Raw genomic sequence first — 27,430 nt, 5'->3', positions numbered from 1 at the left:
TTCATCGTCATCATGTTTGTTTTCTTCCGGAGGTGTTGATAAGCCTTATGCATATTCTTCATCCATGATCTCCGGTTCAAGATTTTATGCTAGTGGGCCTTCTAGTGATGCCAAGTGTTGTATACGTTCCACCGAATCCAAGTAATCCTTCAAAAAAACGCAAACCTCTACCACAACCAGGGTAAGATTCGTCCTCAACTTTGATAAAACTCTACCACTAAAAGAAAAAGCAGATTTCGAAGCTACCGTGGAAGTTTGGATGGTTAATAAATCGCGAGCCATGACGGAGAGAATAGGATATTGTGCTTCCAGTTCTCTCCACCAAGCTAATAGATCCAAAATTTTAAATTGTGTTGCACTCATGAATTTTAAAAAGTTTGACCCCATATAAATTCCAAGTTCGCTATTAGGGGTTAATGTGCGTGCTCGTTTGTTTTGTTCCTCCAAAAGGTAGTTATAGAGGTCGATATGAAAATCTCTTTGACCCGTACTACTACTCGATGCACCACTAGTAGTGTCAGTTACACTTGCAAAAGTGTTTGACATATTGCCATAAGTTGTAGCATAAATGTCAAACAAATTAGTAAAAGTATTATTAAAATTGTGTATTTGGTTACGGATGTATTTTGAGTCATCTTTGTGCAAATTTAAAGACATAGAAATTTTGGTAATCAAAGCCTCTACACTCGTAACATTGATACATGGGTTTAATGTCGCAGCACAAATAAAAAGTGGTGGCATTTCTTTGAAATATTTGACTAATTTTTCTCTCATTGGTCTCGTAACCAAAACAAATATTTCACTTATTTGTTCAAAATGCTCCAATTGCGCGGACATCAACCATAATATATTTAGTAACAACGGACTTGTAGGGTAGTACACGCCCGATAAGAAAGTGGTTGATTGTTTAAAAACTTTTAACATTTCCACAAACTCTTCCATCAAATCCCAATCAAAATCCAAAACTGACTTTTTTCCTTTTGAAATTGTGTCGTAAAATAATTGCAAAGCGATTCTTTGACGTGTTAAACTTTCAAACATCATGCACGTCGAACTCCATGTAGTGTCAACATCCCAATGAGGACTATATGGAGTTATGTTAGTGGAAATGGTAAACTTTCGATATTTTTCCATTGTAGCTTTATTTTTTCCAAAAACTCTAGTTAACACAGTTTTGAATTTTTCAATCATTGAATCTATCATTTTTAAACCATCTTATACCGCAAGATTAATAATGTGACAAAGACATCTAGTATGAAAAAACAAGCCATCCAAAATAGGTTTATATTTTGCAATTAATCTTTTTGTGGCGGCGGTATTGTTACTTGCATTGTCAAACGGAATAGAGAAGATTTTGCCGCTTAAATGATAACTCTCTATAACGCTTACTAAAATTGCAAATAATCGTGCCCCCGTGTGAGGATGCGCAAAAAGTTCAAAAGCAATAACTCGTTTGTTCATTAACCAAGTAGAGGGATCTATCCAATGTGCCGTGACGACAAGATAGCTTTTGGGACAACTTCCGCTGGAGGACAAACATCACAAGTTAAAGAAACACCGGTTTTTATATTTAAAAATCCCAATTGCATATCTTTTTTGGCTATATCCCAATACTTTAAAGCATCACGTCTAAGAGAAATGCGACTTACTTGCCGGTATTGTGGTTGCATTTTTTCCCGTAAAATCCTTGTTAATATTGGGTTGTCGAAGTGGTTGTAAGGCAAGCCCTCTTGAATCACGAACTTTCAAAATCTTTCACGAATGTCATCATTGTTGTAAATAAAGATCGCCCTGTCGGGAGTAGTATTTGGTTGATCCGGATCGCCTTGACCTTTTACAACCGGACAAGTTTTTGTTGCATGACTCCTCAATGTACTATTGTCATCTTTTCCTAAAAACATCCCGCACTTCTTGCATCTCGCTTTTTTCCTTCCCGTTCGACAACAAATACAAATCATAATGTTCCCACACTTCTTTATTCCGAGTGGTTGGTATGATTTTCACCACCGTTGCATCCGAATATTGACCCGAGGTAGAATTTCCAGAGCTCATTTTTGTGGAGTATTATGAAAATAGAAGTATAAAGTAGTAGAATTTTGTGTAACATTTAAATCCAGCAAATGTCATTTATTTATATGTGTTTAGAAGGTCATAAAAGTCAAGAAATAGTCAAACTAGCCGTTTTTGGAGCATACCAACGGTTAGAAAAAAAATCGAAAATGCCTGTTTTTTAACGGTAAAAAAAATCCGGTTTCAATTCAGTTTTGGATCCGGTTTCAATCTAATCCGTTTTTACGATCCGTGGGTCGATCCGAATTTGCGTCGGAAACACCTAACTGGTTTCAATCTGGTCACCGGTTTAATCCGAACCGGTTCGGTCAAAACCGGTTTTGACCAAATCCGGTTTCCGGATCGGATCGGATCCTATGGGTCAATCCGGTTTTTGTGCGCATCTCTAGTTTTCAACCAGTAATATTGTAATTATACATTTTTTCACAATAAACAAATAATCCCTTATTACCCATTTCGGTTATTCTTGCTCTCAAATCTCTAATGCTAATCTCAAGAGACCTACCCTAAAGGATCTCTGTGAGTAGAAAATACCGCTTTGGGTATTCCATAGCAATATGTGCTAATAAGGTAACCATGAAGGGATAGAGTACCCAAATGAACAACTTTCCTTTTCCATGAGAAGTATAATCGTTAACACCTATAGGTGGGGAACCTGCTACTGTTCCATCAGACTACCTAGAATAGTCGGTTGTCGTCACCTATACTCTATTAAATAACTGGTCCCGGTAACACAATGTGTGACCATTATTCTATTTCCCAAAAAGCCCTTTACTACCCAACCTATTATTTTATCGTTCCCAAAACCCTTCACTACCCAAGGAGTATATGATAAGGTAATTTATCTAAATAAAATCATATCATATTATAGCACAAATATCAAGAACATAGATAGCAATCATATATAGCATTTAATAGATTCTTCATATCTATGTGTAATCCGAAAGTAATTATACGCTCATCACTAAAGTAGTTGCCTCAGGATTAGGGCAACGTTTCGCCTTAGCACTTTCACGTTTCCCTTGACGTGACCTAGATATGATTATTACTAAGTCTTAGTCTGATATTCCTTATGACTAATGATAGTCTAGATTCCTCAATAATCCCAATGTTTACCTCAAGATCATATCGGAGGTAGGGTCCGTTTGGTATGAATAATATACTGCTTGGAAAGCTCACTTTAAACACCTCACTAAATCCAACCTATATAGTCATCACTCATGTAAGTAGATAAATCAGTAAAATGACTTTGGAATCACTGATAAATCTTAATTATATTTTCAAAATAACGACTATGACTATAATTATATGATACACTTAAAGAAGAGTAAGTGTAACTCAACTTACAGAGTATACTAATAAAAACCGAGAATTATCCGGGCAGAATTCTGACTCGAGAGCTTCTAATGGTCGGGCTCTTAGGGACCTCCATGCTTCGCCAAAACTTAATTCTAAAGAATATGTTTGAACCAAAATGGAGAGAAAATCGAGAGGGTAAGCTGGAAGGTGTGGTAAAATCGAATGAGGCTTGAATCCAATTTATAGGGCATTTATGACTTGCATGTCGTGCGCTTGGTCGGTGTGTGTCACACGCTTGATTGGGGTGGGTAATGTGGATCCAGTAGCTATGTGACACATGGCGACTAATGGATGGGGTTTTCAGGGGCGCATCGTGCACCTTGTCGGCGCACGCGGCTGCACACAGATTTTTATAAAACTTCAAAAACTCGTATTTTCTTCATTCGAGCTCCATTTTTTACGCATTTTATATCCACGTGTAGCTATCGATGAGACCTACAACTTTTATTTAGATTCTGTCGGCTAATTTTGATTTAATTTTTAAAGTTATATTTTTAACAGACTTAGACTGTTAAATTCCTTTAAAAATTTATAACTCTCTCGTCTGACGTCTGTTCTCAACTGTGTTTATATCGACAAACTCCTATTAACGAGATATTCAACTCTCGTTTAGATTGCTTTTACTATCAATAGACCGATTTCAATTTCGGTTTCTGAGCCATATACTACTACGTTCAAAGTTTGAAAAATCATAACTTCCTCTCACAAAGTCAGATTTGGGCGTTCTCTATATTCTTGTTCTCAGTTTTACTACTACTACGACTTTCGTTTAGATTATTTAGGCTAATAAGTAATCTATCTAAAATTCACTTTTTACGATATGCAAAGTCGTGTCGGTTAAAACGCAAAACTTCAAAAAGCATAACTTCTTCATACCTAGTCGGATTTCATAGTTCTTTCATATGTACGGAATCCTTGTTACATACCCTATAAATTTGGTTAACATATTTCATCCTATATAATCTTCTATCAAAAATGTCGTTTTATCGCTTAATATATCTTAATATATCTTAATTGTCTAACCCGAATTTGCATGTGTTACAGTATCTGTTTTTTTGTATGTGTATCTATGTATGTCTATATGTATGTGTTTATATTTATATTTATATCTATGTATATGTATGTGTATGTGTATGAGTATATGAATGTGTATGTGCATGTATACGTATGTATGTGAATATGTATATATATATATATATATATATATATATATATATATATATATATATATATATATATATATATATATATATATATATGAATTAATGTGTGTATATGTAGGTGAAAGAATATGCATGAATGTGCATGCATGTATATATATATATACATATATATATATATATATATATATATATATATATATATATATATATATATATGTGCGAATGAATGTTTCTGAATGTATATGAATGAAACTGAACATAAATGAATATGTATATATGTATCTTATCTATGTAAGTATGTATGTATGTGTATATATGTGAGTATGTATATATATATATATATATATATATATATATATATATATATATATATATATATATATATATATATATATATGTGTGTGTGTGTGTATGTGTATCTACGCGAATGTGTATGTATGTATGTCAATGTGTATGTATATTAATATATGTTAATGTGTATATATGTATATGTATGTATGCAAGTGTATGTATATATATGTGTATGTCTATGTATGTGACTACATGTGTATATGTATATGTTGAAGACATCATAGTAAATATAGTACATACATCCGTATACATCATCAGAATCTCATGTATTAATATGTATTTAAATGTTAAATAATAAGATTAGTAACGGTCTATAATGGTGTGCACGAGTGTTCGTATGTGAATATTAGCTACAATTTGGTAAATATATATTAATTAATATATAATAAAGATGTGGGAAAAATAAAAGCGGAAAACACGACGTTTGATGCCGAAAACTTGAAAATTAGAATTGAAACCTCAATTTTGAAGGTATACATGGGTGTACGTACGTGTATAATAGCTATAATTTGTTAAATGCTTAGTTTGTGATATATTATATTGACTTGAGAAGAATAAAGCGGAAAAAATGACGTATGGTGCTCGAAAACTTGAAAATTAATATTGTTCTGTCGGAAATCCGTCAGTAATTAGCGATGGATTATCATAATCTAACAATAATCCATCATTAGTTACCGATGGTAGTATTTCCGATTGAACAGTTCTAATTTTCAAGTTTTCAAGCGTCATATGTCGTTTTTTCCGCTTTATTTTTCTCACACCTATATTATTAATAAATTGTTATATATTATCAAATTAGAGATAATATACACATACGTGCATCCATGTACATTATCATAACTAAAGTTGCAATTCTATTTTTCAAGTTTTCGAACACCAACCGTCGTTTTTATCGCTTTATTTTTCTCACATCTTTATTATACACCAATTAAAACACATGGTACAAATTACATCAAATATAATACATACAAACGTATAAACTTTCTATTATTGTTATTATTGTTACCTATATTATTACACTTTTTATTTCCTATTTGTTGATGTTGTAATACTTTTTTTTTCTAATTTATTATAATTATTATTGTAACTATTTTTATTTTTTATTATTTTTATTTATATTATTGTTATTATTGTTCTTGTTATTGTTGTTGCTATTATTATTATTTTTATTAATATTAATTATATTTTTATTATTGTGATATCAAATACTAATAATAATTATGATAAATAGTAATTAATAATAAGAAGAATAATTAAATTATTTCGAAAATAATTATATGTAATAACAAACACTAATAATAATTGAATTATTTTTATACTATATAATACTAATAAATAAAGTTGATTTATTTTCTAATAAAACATTTTTGTGGGTAATTCAATATTTTTTTATTAGTTATAAGTAAGAATAAAAATAATAATACTATAATAGTTAGAAGAATTGTATTATTTGATAAATAATTTTATTTTTAATTAGAAAATTATTTAATTACCAATACTAATAGTAATAATTGATATTAATTCTAAAAATATTAATTCATTTTCTAAAAGAACATTTTCGTCAGAAAATCGTGGGTGATTACCGATGGAGACAAACAACAAAAGGAAAACATTAGTTTGATTTTGTTTGTAATCTGACGGTTTTCCGTCGGTAATGATCAACGGATTTCCGACAGAAATAATTCCTTCGTGAATGTGTTAGAAATTTGTCACTAAAATTAGAGTTTTTATCTCTATCACTATTTTGTCGGAATTCCATAATTTATTTCCAATGGTATAATTCATTCATTGATTTTCGTGGGTATTCACTCAGTGTTCTAGTAGTATACAGAGTCTAAGAAAAATTTCAAGATCCAAACAATCTCAAGGAAAAGGCAAACAATTTATAAAAAAAAATTATTTTTTAGTTATAGATAAGCCCAATAGTCCATACCACCCCACTCTAAAAGCATAGATATAAAATACACCCCGTTCAATACATATTAGAGTTGAAACTCTCCTACTAAAACCGTTAAGACTCGAACCCTAATTTTGTTTTACTTTGGGAAAATGACTTAAAAAGGTAATGAAGTTTCAAAAATGTACAAAAAAGATCATTGTTTTTTTTAGTACACAAAATACCATTAAAGTACATTTTTTGTACACATAATACTAACGAGGTACACATGTTTTCAAATAAAACCTTATGGTAACCGGTTACCTCAGGTAACGGAAAAAATGACTTAAAAAGGTAACGAAGTTTCCAAAATGTTCATAAAATACCATTGTTTTTTTTAGTACAAAAAAATACCATTGAAGTATACCATTTATACACAGAATACCAACGAAGTATACATTTTAGTAAATACCATTGAAGTTTCCAAAATGTTCAAAAAAAATCTCACTGTTTTTCTTTTAAAGCACCTTTTGTTAACTTCGTTGTTTTCGTATTATGTAGCACACGGTCATTTAGAGATTATTCACGGTCATATCCATTAACACCAGTTGTGTAGTCTCTTACATTCCTCCACCTGATAGTTTGTATCTAAATAAAATCATTGAAAAACACATAACTAAGAATCCATCAATCAGGATGCAAGTCGTTCAATCGCTCCAACACATATGCTTCTCTCTTTACTTTGACTACAAATCGTCATCAAATCAGCCACATGACGTTGAGTGTTCCTGACCATTCATCTCTCACTGGTTCCGAAGAATTAAACGCAATCATACTCTCTACATCTACATTTAGGAATTCTCATGACATAATGTCACACTCGTTTCTCCTTTGTGTCTCTCTTATTTCGCAACACTAATGAACGGCTAACCTTGATGTATAATATGTGTATCTATATAACGTATATATGTTTTAGGTTTGAGGCATATAATGCGATCGGAAAGCAAAAATGTTTAATTAAGGTTATTACCCACTTAATTCTCATGTTACCACAAGAACGATCGAGTGAGGGAATGAAAGAGATTGCACAACTGTTGTGAAGTGATATGACAGTGCATGATCTCCGGTGACTGTGTTCTACATAATCTGATAACAACGAAGTTAACAAAAAGTGCCGTATTTTTTGAACATTTTGGAAACTTCGTTACGCTTTTAAGTCATTTTTCCGTTCACCTGAAGTATTTTGTTATCACAAAGTTTTATTTGAACAAATGTATACTTCGTTGTTATTCTGTGTACAAAATATTATACTTTAATGGTATTTTTGTACAACAAAAATAATAATAATATCTTTTGAACATTTTTGGAAACCAAATAATCTAATAATTACCTACAATAGCTGATTCAGTAGTATTTTGTATACTAAAAAAAACAATGGTTTTTCTTTTTGTATTTTTAAAGCTTTGTTACCATTTTAAATCATTGCCCTGTTTACTTTTACACATGGATGGTTTCTTTGTACTCGAAAAATTTTAGTCACAAAAACGGTCAAAACTACATAAGAATAAGAAAACGATCGTCGATCAATGTTGATTTACAATACTATCAATTTTGTTCCTCCTTGGCTATAGACAAATCTTTTTTTTTTTCCGTAATTTATGGAAGAAAGCCAAGAAAACCGACAAAACTGAGCCGACAAAGGTAGTTGCATAAAATAGAGCTAAAAAATTCTGGAAAAAGAAATATCGGCCTATCTAGTGTTGATTATAATATTTAATGTAAAGAAACATGGACAACACAGTATGTCTAATTTGGGGGCTGGCTACCATAATATTATATAATTGATCCAACATATCGATGAACGAATATTCAAAAATGTTGTGCATGCGACTGTAATTTAATAGAGACGGATAGAGTAAAAAACTAACCCGGAGTTCTGTAATGCCGGTAAACTACCGTTGGCCCCATTGCTCCTACGATCGTTGTCATCATAAAAAAATTCTTTCATCCCGCTTGTTAATTAATTTCTTTTTTAATTCCTGCCTCTAGAATACTCGAGATGAGTATTTATATATATTTTACATCGTTTCAGGGCTTTCATCCTTGATCAGTGTTGGCAAAGCTATCTAAATATCGTGAGACCTTTTGTTGAATCTCTTCTCGACAGGTACAATTTTTCTTCAGTTTTATCCAGTCGCTACTGATTCTTTACTTATATTTTTGCTCATATATATCCTTGTTTACCAGCTACTATTCTTTTTCAGCAACATGCATAATAATGGACCATCCTACAATGCGAAATGGGTATATGACAGTCCAATCCATTCTGATGTAGAGGCCAAGCTGAGGCGTCTATTGGTCGAAGCAGGGAATGCTGACACAATACTTGGAATCCAGGTGCATATACAACACTATTTTATTATTGTTATGAACGGAGAGCCAAGTATCATTGGTTTACTATATTATTTATGAAGATTAATGGAAAACAAATGCAATTTTATTTTACCTGGTCCCCTTTAGATCTCTCGTTAATGTCAAAACAAGTTAATACGTGCTTTATTCTTATCATAAAAAATAAGAAAATCTTCGGTAAAATTCAAAATTTTGGGTACATATATGTTTTAATTCCAAATTAATTTTTTTTTAAATCCTACAAAATGATAAAATATTGTATTCTGACCATTTTTTTCCCATTAAAATCGGTAACAAATTAATTTTGAACTATTTAATAAATTAATTTAAATATTGGTTTGCAAAAAAACCTAAGTATATTTTTATTATTACTATTTTATTAAAAATGTATATAAGTATATTGTTTTTAAAATTTGTTATTAATTTATTATTAATATTATTAAATAAATACATGTAAACATACATTTTAACCCCTATGTAAAAAAGTTAGATTCATATATAAATCTTAGTTAATGTGTAGCTGTGTAGCGGTATAATCGGATTTGGACCAATCACCATCCAAACGCAAATTAGGAAAATTGTATAATATTAATTTAATAATTAGATAGTGCATTCTTGTTTTTATGGAAATTCCTCGGATCATACATGAGTTTAATAGTCCCCTCTTTATTGTCTTCTACCTTTGATCTTCAGTTTTTTTACCCAACCATTATTCTTCGTTTTCTACCTCTGACTCTGTGTGCTTATTTCTTATTTTTACTTTATTTAGACCTGCAACATACACTCATTATTTTAATTGTTCCCTCTTTATTCCTTCTACAACCGGTCTTGAAATATAACCAACCACTATACATTGTCTTCGATCTACCTCTGGCTCTCGTTGTTATTGTCTTTTTATTCAGACTTACAACTCGAGAAATAGAAAAGTGAGGGCTTGTTCTTGTATTTTTTTTCTTAAGTGTCTTCATTCTTAAAGAATGTTATTTACGTTTATTCCATTTTAGCATATATCATACGCAATATATGGTGAAACAAATAATATTATTCTTTAAGTATATACCAAATAATCCACAATATATTAGAATATCTGGATAAAAACCTACACATAATTAAACTTATGATTTGAAAAAAAAAATATAACAAACATATAGATCCTATAAGAATAAGTAGAACAAACAGTTTCATTCTTTAAGTGATAAGGGATGCTCCTTCTCTTTGGATTAAAGTAACAATTAACATGCTCATTTTTTCTTACTTTTAGCAAACATTAAGTGTTGCATCTGCATAATTATGAAAAAATAGGAAGAAAATTACGTTTACCAAAGTAAACACGAACATTCTTAAATAATATGTATTCTATAATTATTTTCTTTTTCCGTAACTTGTTATTAACAAGAATATACAAACTAGAAAAGCTTTAGAGATTCAAACTACACTATGAAAAAAGATGCATATAAATAGTTTAATTCTTTAAGAATATATGATATGCCTTCTCATTATTTCTTACTTTTATCATAAAATATGTTTGACATCTCCATAATTATTAAAAAATATAACGAATGCTACTTACAACAAATTATCAATGAAAATTCTTGAAGAACATATCTTGTGCAATCGCTTTTATTTTTTTCTTCAACACTTGTTCTTAACAAAAATCATATGAACAAATAAACTCAAACAAAACAACATTAAAAGACATACTACTTCTATTGTTAAAAAAACTAATTCGATTGTGCACGTGAATCGGTTGTTATCAAAACATCACATAATTTAAAATAATATATTCATGAATAGTGTTCTGTTCATCAAGAATACATGATTCTAACAGAAATATATAAATAACGAAGACCTTAATCAATTCAATAAGAATTAATGAGAAAATCCATTCAAATCCCTCAAATTTAGGGGATATAAATACACGATTTAATCAAAAACAATGAAAACATTAATCAGTTACATTACTTATATATGGTTTCGTACTTCAACAATATGACAAACGAATGTCATGGCGGATTCTTCAATTTATATTGATTTCATTATTCTTGGTTTGATAAACGTTTCTTCACATGATCAGATTATCCCTACACCTTCCTAAATATTTAGAATGATATATAATTGGTTGAAAAAAATAGAAGCGTACCCATTTTAATCAGCCAGTTCTAAATTAAATTATTGTAGAAAGAGATAACTATCCTTATGCACGATTTTATCACTCAATTTATTAAAGAATAAATTAAAATTTAATTAATGTACCCTCCATTCCTAGCCATTAGATTTTCTAATCTAACAGTCCATATTAAGTCATACACTCATTATATTTAGGTTCACATTTAATCTTAACTTTCTCTTTTTTTTCTCTCTCTTTCTCTCTATATATATATATATATATATATATATATATATATATATATATATATATATATATATATATATATATATATATATATAAAAGGTATTTATATATTTTAATACCTTAAAAATTGATTTTATAGTTCTTTTTCATTTAAACATATTTATACGTATTATAAAATACATATATAAAACACTCAAATGAAAAAAATAACTTTAAAAACTTTTTTCTAATGCGTGTGTATGTGTCTACGTGTGTGTGGGTGTGTGTGTGTATATATATATATATATATATATATATATATATATATATATATATATATATATATATATAAAGGTATATTTACATAAAAACTATGAATAAATATAATAAATACATATGAAAAACATATTTATATATTTGTATACCTTCAAAAACTTTTTTTTAATTCTTTTTTCATTTCATGTTTTTATACATGTATTTAACAATACATATAAATACTTTTAAATAAAAAAGAAAGCTTTAAAAATATTTTTTAAGATGTAAAACTAAATAAATACATTTTTATATGTATGTATTATAATTATATGTATTTTTTACATATATATATATATATATATATATATATATATAATACTTTTAATAACGAGTTTTAAAATAATAATAATAATAATAATAGTAATAAGGTTTTTTTTTGTAGAATATTTTTAATAGTTTGGGCCAATTTACAAGATTGTTTCTAATTAAATTGTTACAGATTTTAGATTCAGATTTTAGATTCTGACTGGGAGAAAAGAGTCAGAATGCAAACTTTTATTGGTTTTTAAAACTTTTTTTTAGACAAAATTGCAAAAAAGGTTTTTGTGGTATGCATTTTTTCTAAGGTTTAGTCCAAACCTCGATTTTTTTGAGTTGATGGTCTTTTTGAGCTAGTTTCCTTGCAATTTTGGTCCCTGTCCAAATAAAAAAACTATTATACCCTTAATGAATTTATTTTTCATTTTTCTTTCACTTTTTAAAATTATTATTATTATTATTAAACATAAAATTGGGCCCACATCTCTCTCTCTCTATATATATATATATATATATATATATATATATATATATATATATATATATATATATATAACGCATTGGATTACCAGAATCAACCCCATATCCCTCATCGTTCTTCGCCTACAGGGGATGCTATCTTGTTCACCAATACCATCGTTTTCCACCCCCAACACCTTCAATATGCTGAGAGATCATCACCAGAAGAAGATCAAAAGATCAGGAGCTAGAGTTGATGTCGATTTCAACCTCAACGACCACCATAATTTTGGATTTGATTGAGAGCTACGTTTGAAATCGATTAACAAGATAAATGTTATAAAACCACAGTCTAAAATAAGAGCTCTACCGGTAAGCTTTCACTTGAAAAAAAAATCACAATCCAAAACAAGAACATCATTGAACAATTGTCAATGCCAATTTACCTTCTTTTATAGTTGACACATAATATGGGAATTTCTCTCCCTACCAATTTCCAATCCAAAGCAAGAACGCATGTGGTGCCTCAACTTCAAAGTCATTTTCTTGCTTATGCTTTGACGATGGTGATTTACTTCTTTTTGGTTTGCTGATTTCCCAAATTTCAAAATCACCTCACCTGTAATAAACTCTAATAGAATAATCTGAAACCCAAAATCACCTCTAATCAGCCTCTAGTTACACATGATGTTGATGTTGCTGACGAAGACTAACGTTAATGGTGAGGAGTAGGTGTAAAAAGATTAAACATGTAAAAGGATAACTGCTACACACCACACCAACCACGCCCATCGATAGGCGGCGACATAGATGACAAACCCCTCGATACGCAGCGACGACAACTATTTAGTTGCAACGGTAAACATATCTGCAACTTGAATCAAAGAGAAAAGGGAGGGGGTCTGCGATTCAGCAAATTGGAAAATGAAACCCAACATCAGAGCCCCAACAAATCAGCAAATAGAGAAAAAGAACTAGCAAATTGGAACCCAATTTCGATCCAGAAAATCAGATGCCTTCAAAAAACCCGGTCGTCGAAGAGAGAGAGAGAGAGAAGAGAGAGAGAGAGATGTGGGCCTAATTTTATATTTAATAATAATAATTTTAAAAAGTGAAAGAAAAAGGAAAAATAAATTCATTAAGGGTATAATAGTCTTTTTAGTTTGGACAGGGACCAAATTGCAAAGAAACTAGCTCAAAGACCACCAACCCAAAAAAAAATTGAGGTTTGGACTAAACTTTAGAAAAAAATGCATACCATTTTTTCAGTTTTGTCTTTTTTTTTTTAATATATTAATTTTGAAATAAAATGTAAACTACTGAAGATTAATTGTAATGTATACCTTTGTTGATTCTTGTTGGTATATAAAACTGGAATTGTAATTTTATGGCCCACCTAAATAGATAGAAAGTGATTTGGTCTCAATTCTCTTGTTATCCTTGTTATTCAAAATAACCTCAAAGGCCGTGTCCATTCCTGTATAGTCCATCACTTAGCTAGCGTGATTGATTTACTGTTACGTGTGTTGCATTTAACGTGTATTGGGTTGGCCCGGCCCCTTCCAATCAAACAGAAAATTGCAAGTTTTTATGCCACCCAAAATGCTCGGAAGGGGACTTATTCTAAATATCTGAATTCTGCATATCATTAATGTCCCCCTTGTCTTATCACCTAACAAAGCCTTAAAAAAATCTTGTGGAGTCGTGTCCATTATATAACTGGTTTATTGTATCACGTGTACAGTTTTGGCAACCCAATCTCTCGCCTACGAAAATGAGTTCAACATCCTCTTTATCCACATACGTACATCATCAAAAATAACTCTATAAAGCTTGTTTAATCGCATTTAGTCTTGTCGGTTCGTGTCAATGGGAAAAAATAGTTTCCCAAAAATTAGTCCTATTTAGTTTTGTCCTATTGGTATCAATGGGACAGAATTTTGTCCTGCCCAAAATGGTGAAACATGGTGGGACACCGATATTCTCTTGATTCCGTGTTTAATTGTGCAAAAGAAGTACTTTAATGCTCTTATTATCCTCTTCATCGAATCTAAACTCCCAAAGCTTGTACATTCTTGTCCACTCATGTCTGTAACAAATGCGCCTTGATAGTTTATACAGCGACATCACATGAACTTTGTGCATGCTTAAGCACGCTAATGAAATATCTAGCTACGTGAATTAGTATGCGTTTTACCAGTCGAATGTGTAACAAAACTCTGATCATCATGTTTGTTAGGTTTGTGCCTACAAAGAAGGGAAAGTGATCATTGATACTGCAGCTGGAGTCATGGGAGCAGATGACCCTCGTCCAGTTCAACCCGATACATTATTTCCTGTTTTCTCTGTAACTAAGGGTGTCACAGCAGGAATGATACATTGGTTGGCTGATAAAGGGTAGTTTCCTTACAAGAAACTAAAGCTTATAGGAAACTATTAACAAATATGTATTTTCCAGTTCGACAAATATGTATCATGTCATGCAAGGAAATATTAACAAATATGTATTTTCCTTATAGGAAACTAAAGCTTGACGAAAATGTTGCAAACATTTGGCCGGAGTTTGGTACAAATGGGAAAGATCAGATAAAGGTTCTCCTTTTTTTCATGTACAGTAACATTAGTATTAGTGAAATAAATTATGGGAAATACCTGTGGGGACTTTTTTATTTGCCCATCTTCCAATGTATATTTTCTTTGTAACTAACGTTACAATTATGTCTCCATATATAAGTGTAATATCAATTTTCCTTTCTCTTACAGGTTCATCATATACTTAATCATACATCTGGTCTGCACAATGCTCTTGCTGACATGACTAAAAATGATCCTATGTTATTTTGTGATTGGGATAAATGTATAAAACACATTGCAATGGTTGCACCAGAGACCGAACCTGGTTGTGAACAGTTATATCATTATTTGGCGTATGGATGGCTCTGTGGTGGAATCATTGAGGTACCATTACATGCATCTTCTAATTTCAAGGTTATATTTTTGATGATGAAGATTAGAAGGCATTAACGGCTTCTGCATTAACAAGAAATTTAGACAAAGTCCTTGTCCCATCTTGTTCTTTTTGGGTAGGACAAAAAGTTTACAATTTTATCCGGTTGATCTAATCTACATTAAAAGCAGTACAACAACCTATTGTATCATGTTGAGTAATAAATGGGCCTTGATGCCTCTTTGGCTCTTTGTGTTCTATTTGACTAAACGATGGAAGGAATGGTGTCATATGTTCTTCTATTTTATTAGTTTCACTGACGTATGCGTTCTTGAACATGCAGCATGCATCCGGGAAGAAGTTCCAATATATTCTTGAGGAAGCATTTGTTCTTCCACTTAACGTGGAAGGCGAGTTTTATATAGGGATTCCCCATGGTGAGATTCATTAAAAAACAAACGAATAAGAAAGACTTTATATTCAGTCACTTATTGTTGTAATTGATAACAAATCTTGGTTTTTATTTATTTATTTATTTTGTCTTGTTTGATAATTGATAAGAAATCCTGGGTTTTATGTCCATTCAGGAGTGGAATCTCGTCTGGCAACTCTAACGTTGGATAAAGATGGATTCAATATGTTTGCCGCTCTAACTGCAACCAGCGAGTTTAAAGCTGCTGTGCCTTCCTCTTTCATACCCAGCATGCTTGAAAACCTTATTTCCTCATCAAACACGCTCAATGTTCGTCGTGCCATATTACCTGCATCAAACGGACACTTCTCGGCCCGTGCATTAGCCCGCTACTATGCCGCCCTTGTGGACGGTGGTGCTGTCCCTCCCCGCCATTCATCCTCCCTCCCACCACTCGGAAGCCATCCTCAAATCCCCATTACTGACAGCCAGACCACAAACTCTAAATCCAATCTTTACAATGGAATCCCAGAAACCGATGACACAAGGGATGCAATCGACACTAAAATATTTAGCAACCCAAAATCTAAAATTCATGATGCTTTCTTGGGAAACGGAGATTATAAGGAGTTAATCTTACCGAATGGAAGATTTGGTCTCGGGTTTCGGAGGGTTAACACGACCGATGGTTCCATGATTGGGTTTGGTCACGCAGGCTTAGGTGGCTCGACGGGATATTGTGACATAAACAACCGGTTTTCTATTGCGGTAACCATAAACAAGTTGACTTTTGGGCCTTTGATCTCGGAAATAATCCAATTTGTTTGCTCAGAACTTGATCTTCCTGTACCGGAAGATTATGCAGCATCTTGGGAGTTCTTGAAGAAACCAGTGATCAATTAGAGGAGGTTTGATCGAAAATTACACATACATATTTGAGCACTATTTGAGATATGAGCTTTATTTTACATGTAATTTTGCTGTAACTTTGAGTTGTTAAACGAAGTATAAGGTATAAGTCGATAATATTGGAATAAAAGATAAGAATGGAATGACTAAAACTATAACTAAAAAGATTTTTATAAACAAGTTAGTACATATATAACTAAAAATCCTCTTAATAGGTAGGAAAGTTTGTCAACAAATAAGGACTCCTGAATATCATCCATCTAATAACACATTATTATTTGATATTTTCGGAATTTATAATAAAAGAAAAAGAACAATTGTGTATTGTGATGAGTTTGGTTTGTGTTCGAGTCAAAGGGTAAAACGGGAAAAGTGATGTTTCGGACTTGTTGTATGAAATATGAATTTTTGTTTGAGAAGTTTTTAGTACAAGATATCTAGATAATATTGTGGGGCTCTTCAATACCTTTCCGTGGATATAAATATCGTCGAAAACGGAGTTAGACGAAGAAGTTATGATCGTTTGAAATTAGGAAAGTTTTCAGCTTAGTCTAGTACGCTGGGCGTACAGGATGTACGTTGGGCGTACTAGGAATACCTGGAGTACGTTGGGCATACCTGGAGTATGTTGGGCGTACTAGGCATACGTGGAGTACGCTGGGTGTACGCGATCAGTGCCTAAACCCTATTTTCATGGTTTAAGCCTATTTAAGCTCCTTAACTTCCCCAAACACATTCCATTCTCAGCATCCACCTCTCCAAGACCCTTCCTTGAAACCTTAACCCTAGTTTGAGCCTTTTGAGCAAAAAGAAGGTGTTGTTAAATGCTTTGGAGTGTTCTTGGTGCATCTTAGAGAAGAAAGAGCTCATTGGAGAAGTGTTGGTTGCATTGGAGCTTGTAGATCCAGACTTTGTTCATCTTGATCTTTCTTCTAGAGGTATGAAGTTTGAATCTTGATGATGCATTTGTTAGATCTAGCTAGTTTTGGGTGTTATGAGCTTTTGGTCACTTTAGTGCATAAAGTTTATATCTTGAAATTTTGTGACCTTGTTATGGATAAAGTTTGAAACTTTATCCATCAAAACATCATATTGATTAAAGTCTGAAGGTTAGAGACTTGGACTTAATGGATTAAGTTGAAACAGATGCACTTTTGGTCCCTTTTAAGACTTAAAAACTAGATCTTGGTTGTTTGGACCATTCTAATGGATAAAGTTGGAAACTAGATCCATAATGGAAACTTCATCCATTATGAAGTTATTAGGAACCATAAAAATGTGATCTTGGTCATTCTTTTCCTTCCATGCATTAGTTGGTGATCTTTTGATGAAGTTATGAAGCTTGGATTTTGGTTTGGACACCATTAAGCCATGCAAAGTCAGGAACTTAATGACTTAAGACATCCTTTAGAGGTTAGACCTGAGTTTGGACGTTTTGGTCTTAACCATTAAGTGCTTAAAGTGGGATTGGGTTGCTTAGGGAGTACACTGGGCGTACGTATGCGTACGCTCAACGTATTGAATGTTTTCCCCGATATCATGTTACAACGGTTTGTGTCACACCCCCAAACCAAGGATGGCGGAAACGTCCGGGGGTGGAGGACTTCATGTATAGTATCACAACAACGAGTATAATAGTGCTCAAAGTAAATACAACCATCATAAATATAATTGAAAAAGTTATACAATAGTATGTGTTTACATGTTTCCAATCAATTACACTTATGATGACAAAAATGAAATGTTGGACGATTTAACGTCCCATCCTCAAAAGCGGTTGATTTCCTGTTTGACTGAATTCCTGAGAATACAAGTAGTTTGAAAAAGCGTCAACAATTAAGTTGGTGAGTTCATAAGAGTTTTATTTGAGAAATAAGCCGTTTCCTTGTAAAAAGCGATAGAGTATGATTTCAGAAAATTCAATATTTTCTTTATTAAAAGCGAAATGACCCAGTGTATATAAGTTATATAAAATTTAAGTTAAAGAAACTGTCGAATATAATGGGTCTGCCCTAGGCCCACAACCAAAGAAGGAACAGGAAGTAAGGCGGGCCCACCAATTCTAAGTTGATTGTGACTAGATTCTTATATAACTCTAGCATATACACTTAGCAATTATAGCTGAAGTCTAACAATTCTAGATGAAATGTAGTTTTGAATCGGCATAAACTCGTTTAATTTAGAAGTAAAACCCCTTTTCATTTTAGAATTTTTCCTGTAAACTTGAAAGATTGTTAACTCCCTATGTCAGTCGCTATAACCATACTACGACAGAATAACCTGCTGCGACGTTCTTCAGGCGTCGGAAACGAAATGACATTGTCACCCCCGGTCGGCCGATCATACTTATGCAAGCAGCATGGGTGTTGGTTGTCAATCCCGATATAGATCTATACACAATTATCACGCTCTCCCTACAAGAGACTCTGGTTATAACTAATTCAGGATTTTCTGTGGTACTTAAGAGTACCCCGAAGGAGAATGTCTCACAACTTACGTTAACTAGTTTACATATAGTTTTGAGTATAAAACATTTTCCGTGGAGGAAGTGAAATCACCTTTTATGAAAATACATTTGTGATATGAATCCATAAACTATTACTATTATAGTTTATCAAGTAGTATATGAAAAACCCATTTGTTTTGAGAGTAAAACATTTTCCATGTAGTATGCTTTTATCGAAAATTCATAAACTATAATTAATGTAGTTTATTATATGTGTTCGAAATGAATGGAGGAAAAACCTTAACATGAATGACTAATTTCTGTTTATGATGATAAACTAACAATAATGCATCCAAACATTGAGAAACTTATCGTTATGCACTTTGCTCAACATACTACAAAGTGTTGTTAATATGGTAAACTATGTAACTAGTTTTTATCCTTTCTGCACTGTTTTGAAATCATCATAGAAAAATCATACGAAGTCAAAAACTAACTCCGTAAACTCTGAGAGTTTAGAAAATGTGTCTAGTTTATTCATAATTTTTATTATGATTTTTAGAAGTCTCTAACTTATGTGAAAGTGTTCATAATCACAGACTGGTCCGAATTCGTTTCTGAAATGATAGACAGATTTGTAAAAATCACCATAAATCGTAGAAAAATCGTATGGAGATGTGCAAGTAGTCATTTTAAAGGTATAAACCTGAACTACATGCATATTAAACAGTTTTGAAAAATATTAAGTTTAAGTTGGGTAAAACAGTTCGTGAACAGGTCACAACTTTTCTGTTGTAAGCTGTCAAGTTAAGTTTTGAATATGTTTTGGTGTTTTAACTTGTATTCCCCCCTGAAAACTGAAGAAAACTAGAAAATGTAGGGGTATGAACTCACCTTATGTGATTCCTTGAAGGATGGAAGGTTGAAGATGATGAGTTTCAAGTCTAGAACGCTTGATGAACACACGAAGTTTTTAGATGATCCTAAGAACGATTTCGTGTTAATATGTATGTAAATGATCCAAGAGTGTTATGAAAATATGTAATAGCACTTGAGTTAGAATGAAATACTTACCGATAAGTGAATAAATGACTCAAGAACACATCAAAAGTGTGGCTGAAAGTTGAGAGAAAAAAGGCCCTCTTGATGGTTTAAGAAGTGTATAATATTTGATGGTGAAGCAAATGATCAAGGAAATCCCAGGCATTTCCTTATATGGAGGGTTGCTGGAGCAAGCGGCTAGGGTGAAGGGATGTGTGCCTTGGTTTGTGTGATGTGGATAAGGTTGGACCAATGAGAAAGTGACACATAGGAGGCAAGTGGGCACACTTGACCCACTTGTGGTGTAGGATACTCTTCTTAATGCAAAAATAATGATTTATAATTAATAAATCTTTGAAAAATAATTAAAATAAGAATTCTGGGGGTTAAAAATGATAAAAATATGAATTTGGTGAAAATATCCCGTCAAAAACGTCAAAAACGGGCTTAGGAGGCGAAAGTAGTCGAAAACCGACATTAGGGACCGAACCTGCGAGGTTCGGCTCTTAGGAGTGTGAGAACCGAGAGGAGGGGAGAAGGAATCGAGAGAAGGAGGAGAAGATCGAAGGTCCGAAGGGAGGGTGCGAAGGTCTCGGATGGGGGGCCGAAGTTCGGTCCTCGCTGCTGGCTTCGGTCCGAGAAGGCTTCTGACAATTTCGCTTCTGACAATTTCGCTTCTGACATGGTCGGCTCCTAAGAGGTTCGGCTCCTAAGAGGGGTTTCGGTTCCTAAGAGGGGTTTCAGCTCTATTTAGCTGTTTTTCGAGAAATCTTTCCGTTTTGCGTGATTTTTGACCAAGTTAAGGGTCGGGATGACCCGGATGACTATAAAACGTTTCAGAGAGATTTTGGGAGAGATTTGGGAGAGATTTCACATACTTGGAGAGATTTCACATACTCAGAGAGATTTGGGAGAGATTTCACATACTTGGAGAGATTTCACATACTTAGAGAGATTTGGGAGAGATTTCACATACTTGGAGAGATTTGGGAGAGATTTCACATACTTGGAGAGATTTCACATACTTAGAGAGATTTGGGAGAGATTTTACATACTTGGAGAGATTTCACATACTTAGAGAGATTTGGGAGAGATTTCACATACTTGGAGAGATTTGGGAGAGATTTCACATACTTGGAGAGATTTGGGAGAGATTCCACATACTTGGAGAGATTTCACATACTTAGAGAGATTTGGGAGAGATTTCACACACTTGGAGGGATTTGGGAGAGATTTCACATACTTGGAGAGATTTAGGAGATATTTCACATACTTGGAGAGATTTGGGAGAGATTTCACATACTTGGAGAGATTTGGGAGAGATTACACATACTTGGAGAGATTTCACATACTTAGAGAGATTTGGGAGAGATTTCACATACTTGGAGGGATGTGGGAGAGATTTCTCATACTTGGAGAGATTTGGGAGAGGTTTAATTCTTAGCCATTATTATCGTATAATCTCGTAATGTAAGGCTCGTAAACCCCGTTATACTTCGTTTATGATTGTTTTAAGTCCCCGAGAGGGTCCTTAGTCGTGTTTTGATGCGTTTAACTCCCTTTTTAGGGTTTTTACATTGTTAACACTTAGATTCTTCAAGACACTTGAGTTCTTGACATACAAATGCACATTTTTATACATAGAATAACTTTTAGCATACAAGTACTAATTAAGTTTTGACCAGTTTGACTTGTTGACCTTGACTTGTTGACTTTGACTTGAATTTGACGGTTGTCACATTATCCCCCCGTTAGAAGGAATTTCGTCCCGAAATTTGCATTTTGAGTGGGACATCAAGGGTTGGGGAATAGATGTGGGTACTTTTGTTTCATTTGGTTTTCGCGTTCCCAGGTGAACTCGGGTCCTTGTTTCACGATCCAACAGACCTTCACAACAGGGATGCGTCTTTAGTTTCATCGTGAGGTATCACAAGAGTCTCGTCGGACATACATATCTTTAAATTTGACGCGCGGATGGTTGGATGTACATTATTAGGTTCTTGGAGCATTCGGAGGTTGTATGCTACTGGGCCAATCCTAGCAAAGATTTCGAATGGCCCGATGTACCTTGGGTTTAGTTTCCCATGTTTACCGAAACATATCATTCTTCTCAATGGTGAGGCTTTCCGTAGAACTCGGTCATGAACCCGCAATTCCGAGGGTTTGTGTCGCTTATCTGTGTAGTTCCTTCGTCAGTTTTCGAGATGCTTTCAGCCTTTCTCGAATTTATACTAGGTCATAACTAATAACTTCCCCTCGGAGCGCTGCATAGGTTCTGCTTTAGTGTTTCTCGTTTGATTAGGTCGGTAGGGAGCGTATGGGTTCGGTTTACGAGACTAGACTTATTCGGATGGTAGAACGTTCATTCGTACTCCTGGGTAGCCATGTCCCGAAGTTCATGGTAGGACTCGTACCTGGTCCATCGTATTTGTCCCAAGCTTCTGTTCTTGATCTTGTCCTGTTATACGTGTGATATTCTCGAAGGGTTTACTAGGAATAATTTGAAAAGGTGCGGAAAGTGTAATACTCCTCTGGTGAGTGTTTTGAGGTTTCACAGCGAGAGATGGCCCGGAGGTCCGTATCGGATTTGCGTTTATAAGAGACGAGGGTTTCGAGGTTAGGTGAAGGGTCTTTTCGTAGCCGTTTAATCGGGAAAGTGAGGACTATACCAATCGACATCGAATGACGACAACATATCTTTTTAGTAATACATGTGTTAAGTTGTATTCATACGAATTATTCGTTAGGGAGATAGAGTATCATGTGATTCTTGTTAGTGTGCTCCGTTTCGATCGGTGTTATTGTTACTGCAAATGATTCATACCACAACAGCTAGCACTGGTAGTAAGTGTGTTCTGAATACTAGTAGTGATTCCTTATATCATGATCCCCGACTGATCATTCTATGATCGATCGGTATATATAAGTCGTATGTAAATTGGTATTGATGAACCCGTCGAGTGGGTGGCTCTACCTTAATCTCACTACTAGACATGGAATTGGAGTCAGGACGGAATTATTTGCTTTAAGTCTGTAGTATTTTGATTATGATTAACCCTGATGTATATACCAAGTTATCCCAGCTCACTGGTAATGATCCTAGGATCATATATAAGTGTCTTCGATTTGATTGAACGAGAGAGTATTTTAACTACTTTTTGATATACAGCAATTTTAGCAAACATACCAAATTCATTACAAACATATGGTACTTAAACGTTTTTGTTGTTGGAAACATTACAAAAGTCCTAATAAGGTTCCTTGTTGCTCCTGCTGGTTTGTTTGTCACGCTCCTCCTGTTCCTCCGTCCTTCCTCTCAGTTGGACAGTCCCTTTTGAAGTGTCCCGTTTCACCACATAGGTAGCATACTGGACTTACACTGTTATAGGGGATTGAAGCGATGTGCTAGGTCTGTTTCCTGCAGAAGCGGGCAGTATGTCCGTCCTTGTTGCAGTTTTTACAGTGAAACACCCGACAAACCCCATTATGATGGTAGCTACACTTGATACATTTTGGGAGTGTTCCCATATATCGTCTGGCCGGTGCTTGAGTGACAGACGTTGTGGCTAGTGTCGAGGCATGAGTCGGGACTGATGTTGTAATTACAGGGGCAGCCACGGGTTGTTGTCTTTTAGCGCGTTTTTGAGATAGGTTGCACTTCTTTTTGTCCCAAAATTTTCGTTTCTTGTTCTTAGGTTTGTGGGTTGAGGCGTCTTCGTGGGTAGACACCCGCTGGTGTTCTTGACTGTTACTACGGTTAGAATTGCCAACACCGCCTTCACTTATGTTGGCGTTGTTAGCATTGAGTTGCGCCATGACGGCTGTCATGGCTGCCGTGACCGCAGCTTGAAAAGTAGCAGAGTCTATCTGTAGGATTGCTGCATCATTTGTTGGCTGGTTACCTCCTTGTGAAGACATAATTCTGTTGCATGGGGAGAAATGATTTCGTGAGTGGGGATGATTCTAATTATACCCTTATCATTTATATACACATATATAAATTTCGCACTTTACTGAACTATTCTTGATTTTCTGCTAACGTTCTGGAGACGGAGTTTATGGTAGTGGGTAGAAGTAGGTTTCGTACGGGCGTTAAGTTTTTCCCATCCTAGGATTAGGTTTATCCAAACACACTTAGTTGAGGAGTTCTGATGGGATCCGATGCATTAGTGCTGGTATGATCGCAGCCTATAGGTCTATGGAAAGGCACCTTTCAACCATGAGGTTTAATAAGAAGAGATGATAATGAGTATTGAATAAGGGTTTATACGTCAGGAGTTATCTCACTCAGTTTATCTTAGTTCTGAGTGTATCGTGTTCCAAAGTTTTTGGTGTCCTTTGAAAACAATTCATAATGAGAGTCTATATATAATAAACTTATGAATTCTTAGTAGTATTGCTCCCAATGAAATAATACGCATGCCCCTTTCATTTGTATGATTCTAGTATATTTAGTTTTTAGAGAAAGGTTTTGAGCCTCATGCAGGTCCACACCTCATCATTGCAAGAAGGAGTTTGGACCGCAAATAAATCTCTCGACTAGTGTCATTACTAACTCGCGGGGTCGGGCCTACACATGGAGGGGAGTAGCACCAACGCATACTCATAGACCTAATCTACAAGGTCTTGTGAGTAAAATGAACTCTGCTCACGGCAATTTGTCCCCAAATGGCGATTGCTGTTGCTGATGGCGACTCCATCCCTTGATCAATGCTGCCCAACGGGGCACATGTTCGATGTAGTCGACTCTTTTCCTCATCACCCACTAACTTTCCGGGTTCGGAAAGTAGGGGTCTCCCGGTAAGTAAGATCTTATCATGATGTCCGTGCGAGAATAGGGGTGAGGTAAGAGGCATATAATAATTATATTCCTAGAAATACTTATAGGGGTTTGATCCTCTTTAGTTACTTTTATGATGACATGGTGCATACCAGTTACATATCTAGGTTATATATAACTTTAGCGTATCCATTTAGTGATTGTAGACCTACTAGCAAGAATCAGTTTAGTTTTCACATAAGTTATACTACCACAAAATACTCCTATAGTATTTTAAATGTTATGTTTGGTTGTTAACGATTTTCTGGTAAGCAAGGAAGATACGAATAGCCTCCAAGCGAGCCACGGGAGCATAAACCTCAGTATAATCAAGACCCTCAACTTGTCGAAACCCGCGAACCACCAACCTTGCTTTATTACGCACTATTACACCAGAATCATCCTGCTTGTTACGATAGACCCAACGCGTGTCAAGAGACCTTTTGCCCTTTGGTAACTCAACCAATTTCCAAACCCCGAGTTTTTCAAACTGATTTAGCTCTTCATGCATCGCATCTACCCAGTTGGGCTCATTCAAAGCCATGTCAACGTTCTTGGGCTCTATTTGAGATATAAAGCAAGAGTAGAGACATACATTGACATCTCCACTCTGACTTCTGGTTTTAACTCCATCACCCAGCTGACCAATGACATTATCAATAGGATGATCGCGTTAAATTCTCGAAGGTATGTCTTGGATGATATCATTGAGTGAAACAGGAAGAGTGTGAATGTTGAAACCTCCATCATTTGCTGATTGATCCACATTAGATGAATCTGCTACAAACTCATTAGCAATTTCTTCAGGAAAGAGTAGTTCCATAAAAGTTGGAGTGACAGCGGAAGCATCTCTAGACATGAACTCTCTTTCAATAGGGGTAAGAGGTGTAGCGTCAGCATCAGGAGTTCCATTTTGAACTTTAGACTCTGGACTATCAAGTCGATCAGATGACTCCCCCTCAGGTGGAGTAGAGGACTCCCCCTCAGATGGAGCTGAGGACTCCCCCTCAACCGTTGGAGGTCTGTAAACAACTTCTTCGTCTTCGTCTTCAAAAACAATCTTCAAACCAAAAGAGGATCCATTTGAACCATCTGAAGACACATTTAAGGATTGGAAGAGCGATGTGTAATCAAATAACCAGTCAGGACCCACTCGAGCGCCTGTTTCATTCTCCTCCAACCAGCGCACGTCATAGGTTTCGACAATCTGCTTAGTCTTCTTGTTGTAAACCCTATATGTGGTGCACACAGCATACCCTATGAAATAACAATCATCGGCTTTGGCATTGAATTTAGGGTTGGATTCCAAGTGAAGAAGGGTGCAAGGGCAGTCAAATACACGAAAATGGCTGACTGAACGCTTGTGTCCATAGAGAATCTCATACGGTGTCTTCATCTGAGCTTTGTTGATTAGAACACGATTCTGCACGTAGCAAGCAGTGTTAATCGCTTCGGCCCAAAAGAAAACAGGTAATTTAGAATCATAAAACATTGTCCTTGCAGCGTCTTTTAAAGTTCTATTTCTCCTTTCAGCAACACCGTTTTGTTGAGGCGTGTGAGCAGAGCTGTATTGACGCACGATCCCCTTTTCTGCGCAAAAATGGTCAAGAACCGCATTCTTGAACTCAGTTCCATTGTCAGTACGAAGTGCCTTCACCTGATTGTTGGTTTGATTCTCAATCATCACAATGAACTTCTTTATCAGATCAGCAACCCCATTTTTGTTGGATAAGAAGAAGACCCACATAAAACGAGAGAAATCATCGATCACAACTAAACAGTACGAACTTCTGTTGATGCTCAGGACGTTGACCGGACCAAATAAGTCCATATGCAATAATTGGAGCACCTGACTGATTGATTTAACTTGCTTCGGCAGGTGTGGTTTTCTATGATGTTTTCCTTGGGCACAGGACACACACTTCTCAAATGTAATAAAGTCTCTGACATGTAAGCCTCGGACCATCTCATTCTTAGCAAGGCGATTCAGGTTTTTCGCGTTAGCATGACCGAGTCGTCGGTGCCACGGCATTGCATTTTGTTCGGGCACTTTTGAAAATAGGCAAGTGACTTGTTCTGGTATGTTACTGTTCATGTCAAGAATGTAAGCATTCCCATCCCGCTTAGATTTGACAAGAATCCACTCTTCCGGGATGACAATGCCTGGCTTGAGAATCATACATTCTTTATCGGTAAAATGGGTAGAATAGCCTTTGTCGCAAATTTGGGAAACACTCAACAAGCTATGCTTTAACTCGGGA

The 27,430-nt window shown here is 34.5% G+C and overlaps 1 protein-coding gene and 1 long non-coding RNA gene across 3 annotated transcripts; one reads left to right on the top strand and one right to left on the bottom strand.

The window, feature by feature from the left end:
- The first annotated feature begins 8,887 nt into the window (after window positions 1-8,887).
- LOC145112553 (uncharacterized) lies at window positions 8,888-16,908 on the top strand. Of its 2 annotated transcripts, XM_079048705.1 has the most exons (7): window positions 8,888-8,986; window positions 9,084-9,216; window positions 14,835-14,992; window positions 15,115-15,187; window positions 15,359-15,553; window positions 15,886-15,979; window positions 16,130-16,908. In XM_079048705.1, exons 2-7 carry the CDS (start codon window positions 9,088-9,090, stop codon window positions 16,855-16,857), a joined length of 1,377 nt encoding a protein of 458 aa, XP_078904831.1. In that variant the 5' UTR covers window positions 8,888-8,986; window positions 9,084-9,087; the 3' UTR covers window positions 16,858-16,908. The 2 variants fall into 2 exon arrangements, with proteins under 2 accessions (XP_078904831.1, XP_078904832.1); XM_079048706.1 differs by lacking the exons at window positions 8,888-8,986; window positions 9,084-9,216 and adding an exon at window positions 12,722-12,967.
- LOC145112554 (uncharacterized) lies at window positions 12,429-13,646 on the bottom strand. The gene is made up of 3 exons (XR_013710542.1): window positions 13,042-13,646; window positions 12,706-12,901; window positions 12,429-12,513 (listed from the first exon to the last, which is right to left on the bottom strand). It is a non-coding gene; the product is annotated as an uncharacterized LOC145112554 (long non-coding RNA).
- Window positions 16,909-27,430: the final 10,522 nt, after the last annotated feature.

This window comes from Lactuca virosa, chromosome 5 (genome assembly GCF_052849685.1).
Source record: "Lactuca virosa cultivar CGN04683 chromosome 5, Lactuca_virosa_CGN04683_v6, whole genome shotgun sequence".
Classification (NCBI taxonomy): domain Eukaryota; kingdom Viridiplantae; phylum Streptophyta; class Magnoliopsida; order Asterales; family Asteraceae; genus Lactuca; species Lactuca virosa.
The sequence above is the reverse complement of the archived record's forward strand: the minus strand, read 5'-3'. Positions and strand labels throughout refer to the sequence as shown.

Bases quoted from the DNA above. Each gene is read 5' to 3' on its own strand.
- LOC145112553 (XM_079048705.1), top strand. From the start codon at position 9,088: ATGCATAATAATGGACCATCCTACAATGCGAAATGGGTATATGACAGT. The intron at 9,217-14,834 runs GTGCATATACAA...CATGTTTGTTAG, and splicing joins ACACAATACTTGGAATCCAG to GTTTGTGCCTACAAAGAAGG. The intron at 15,980-16,129 runs GTGAGATTCATT...ATGTCCATTCAG, and splicing joins TTATATAGGGATTCCCCATG to GAGTGGAATCTCGTCTGGCA.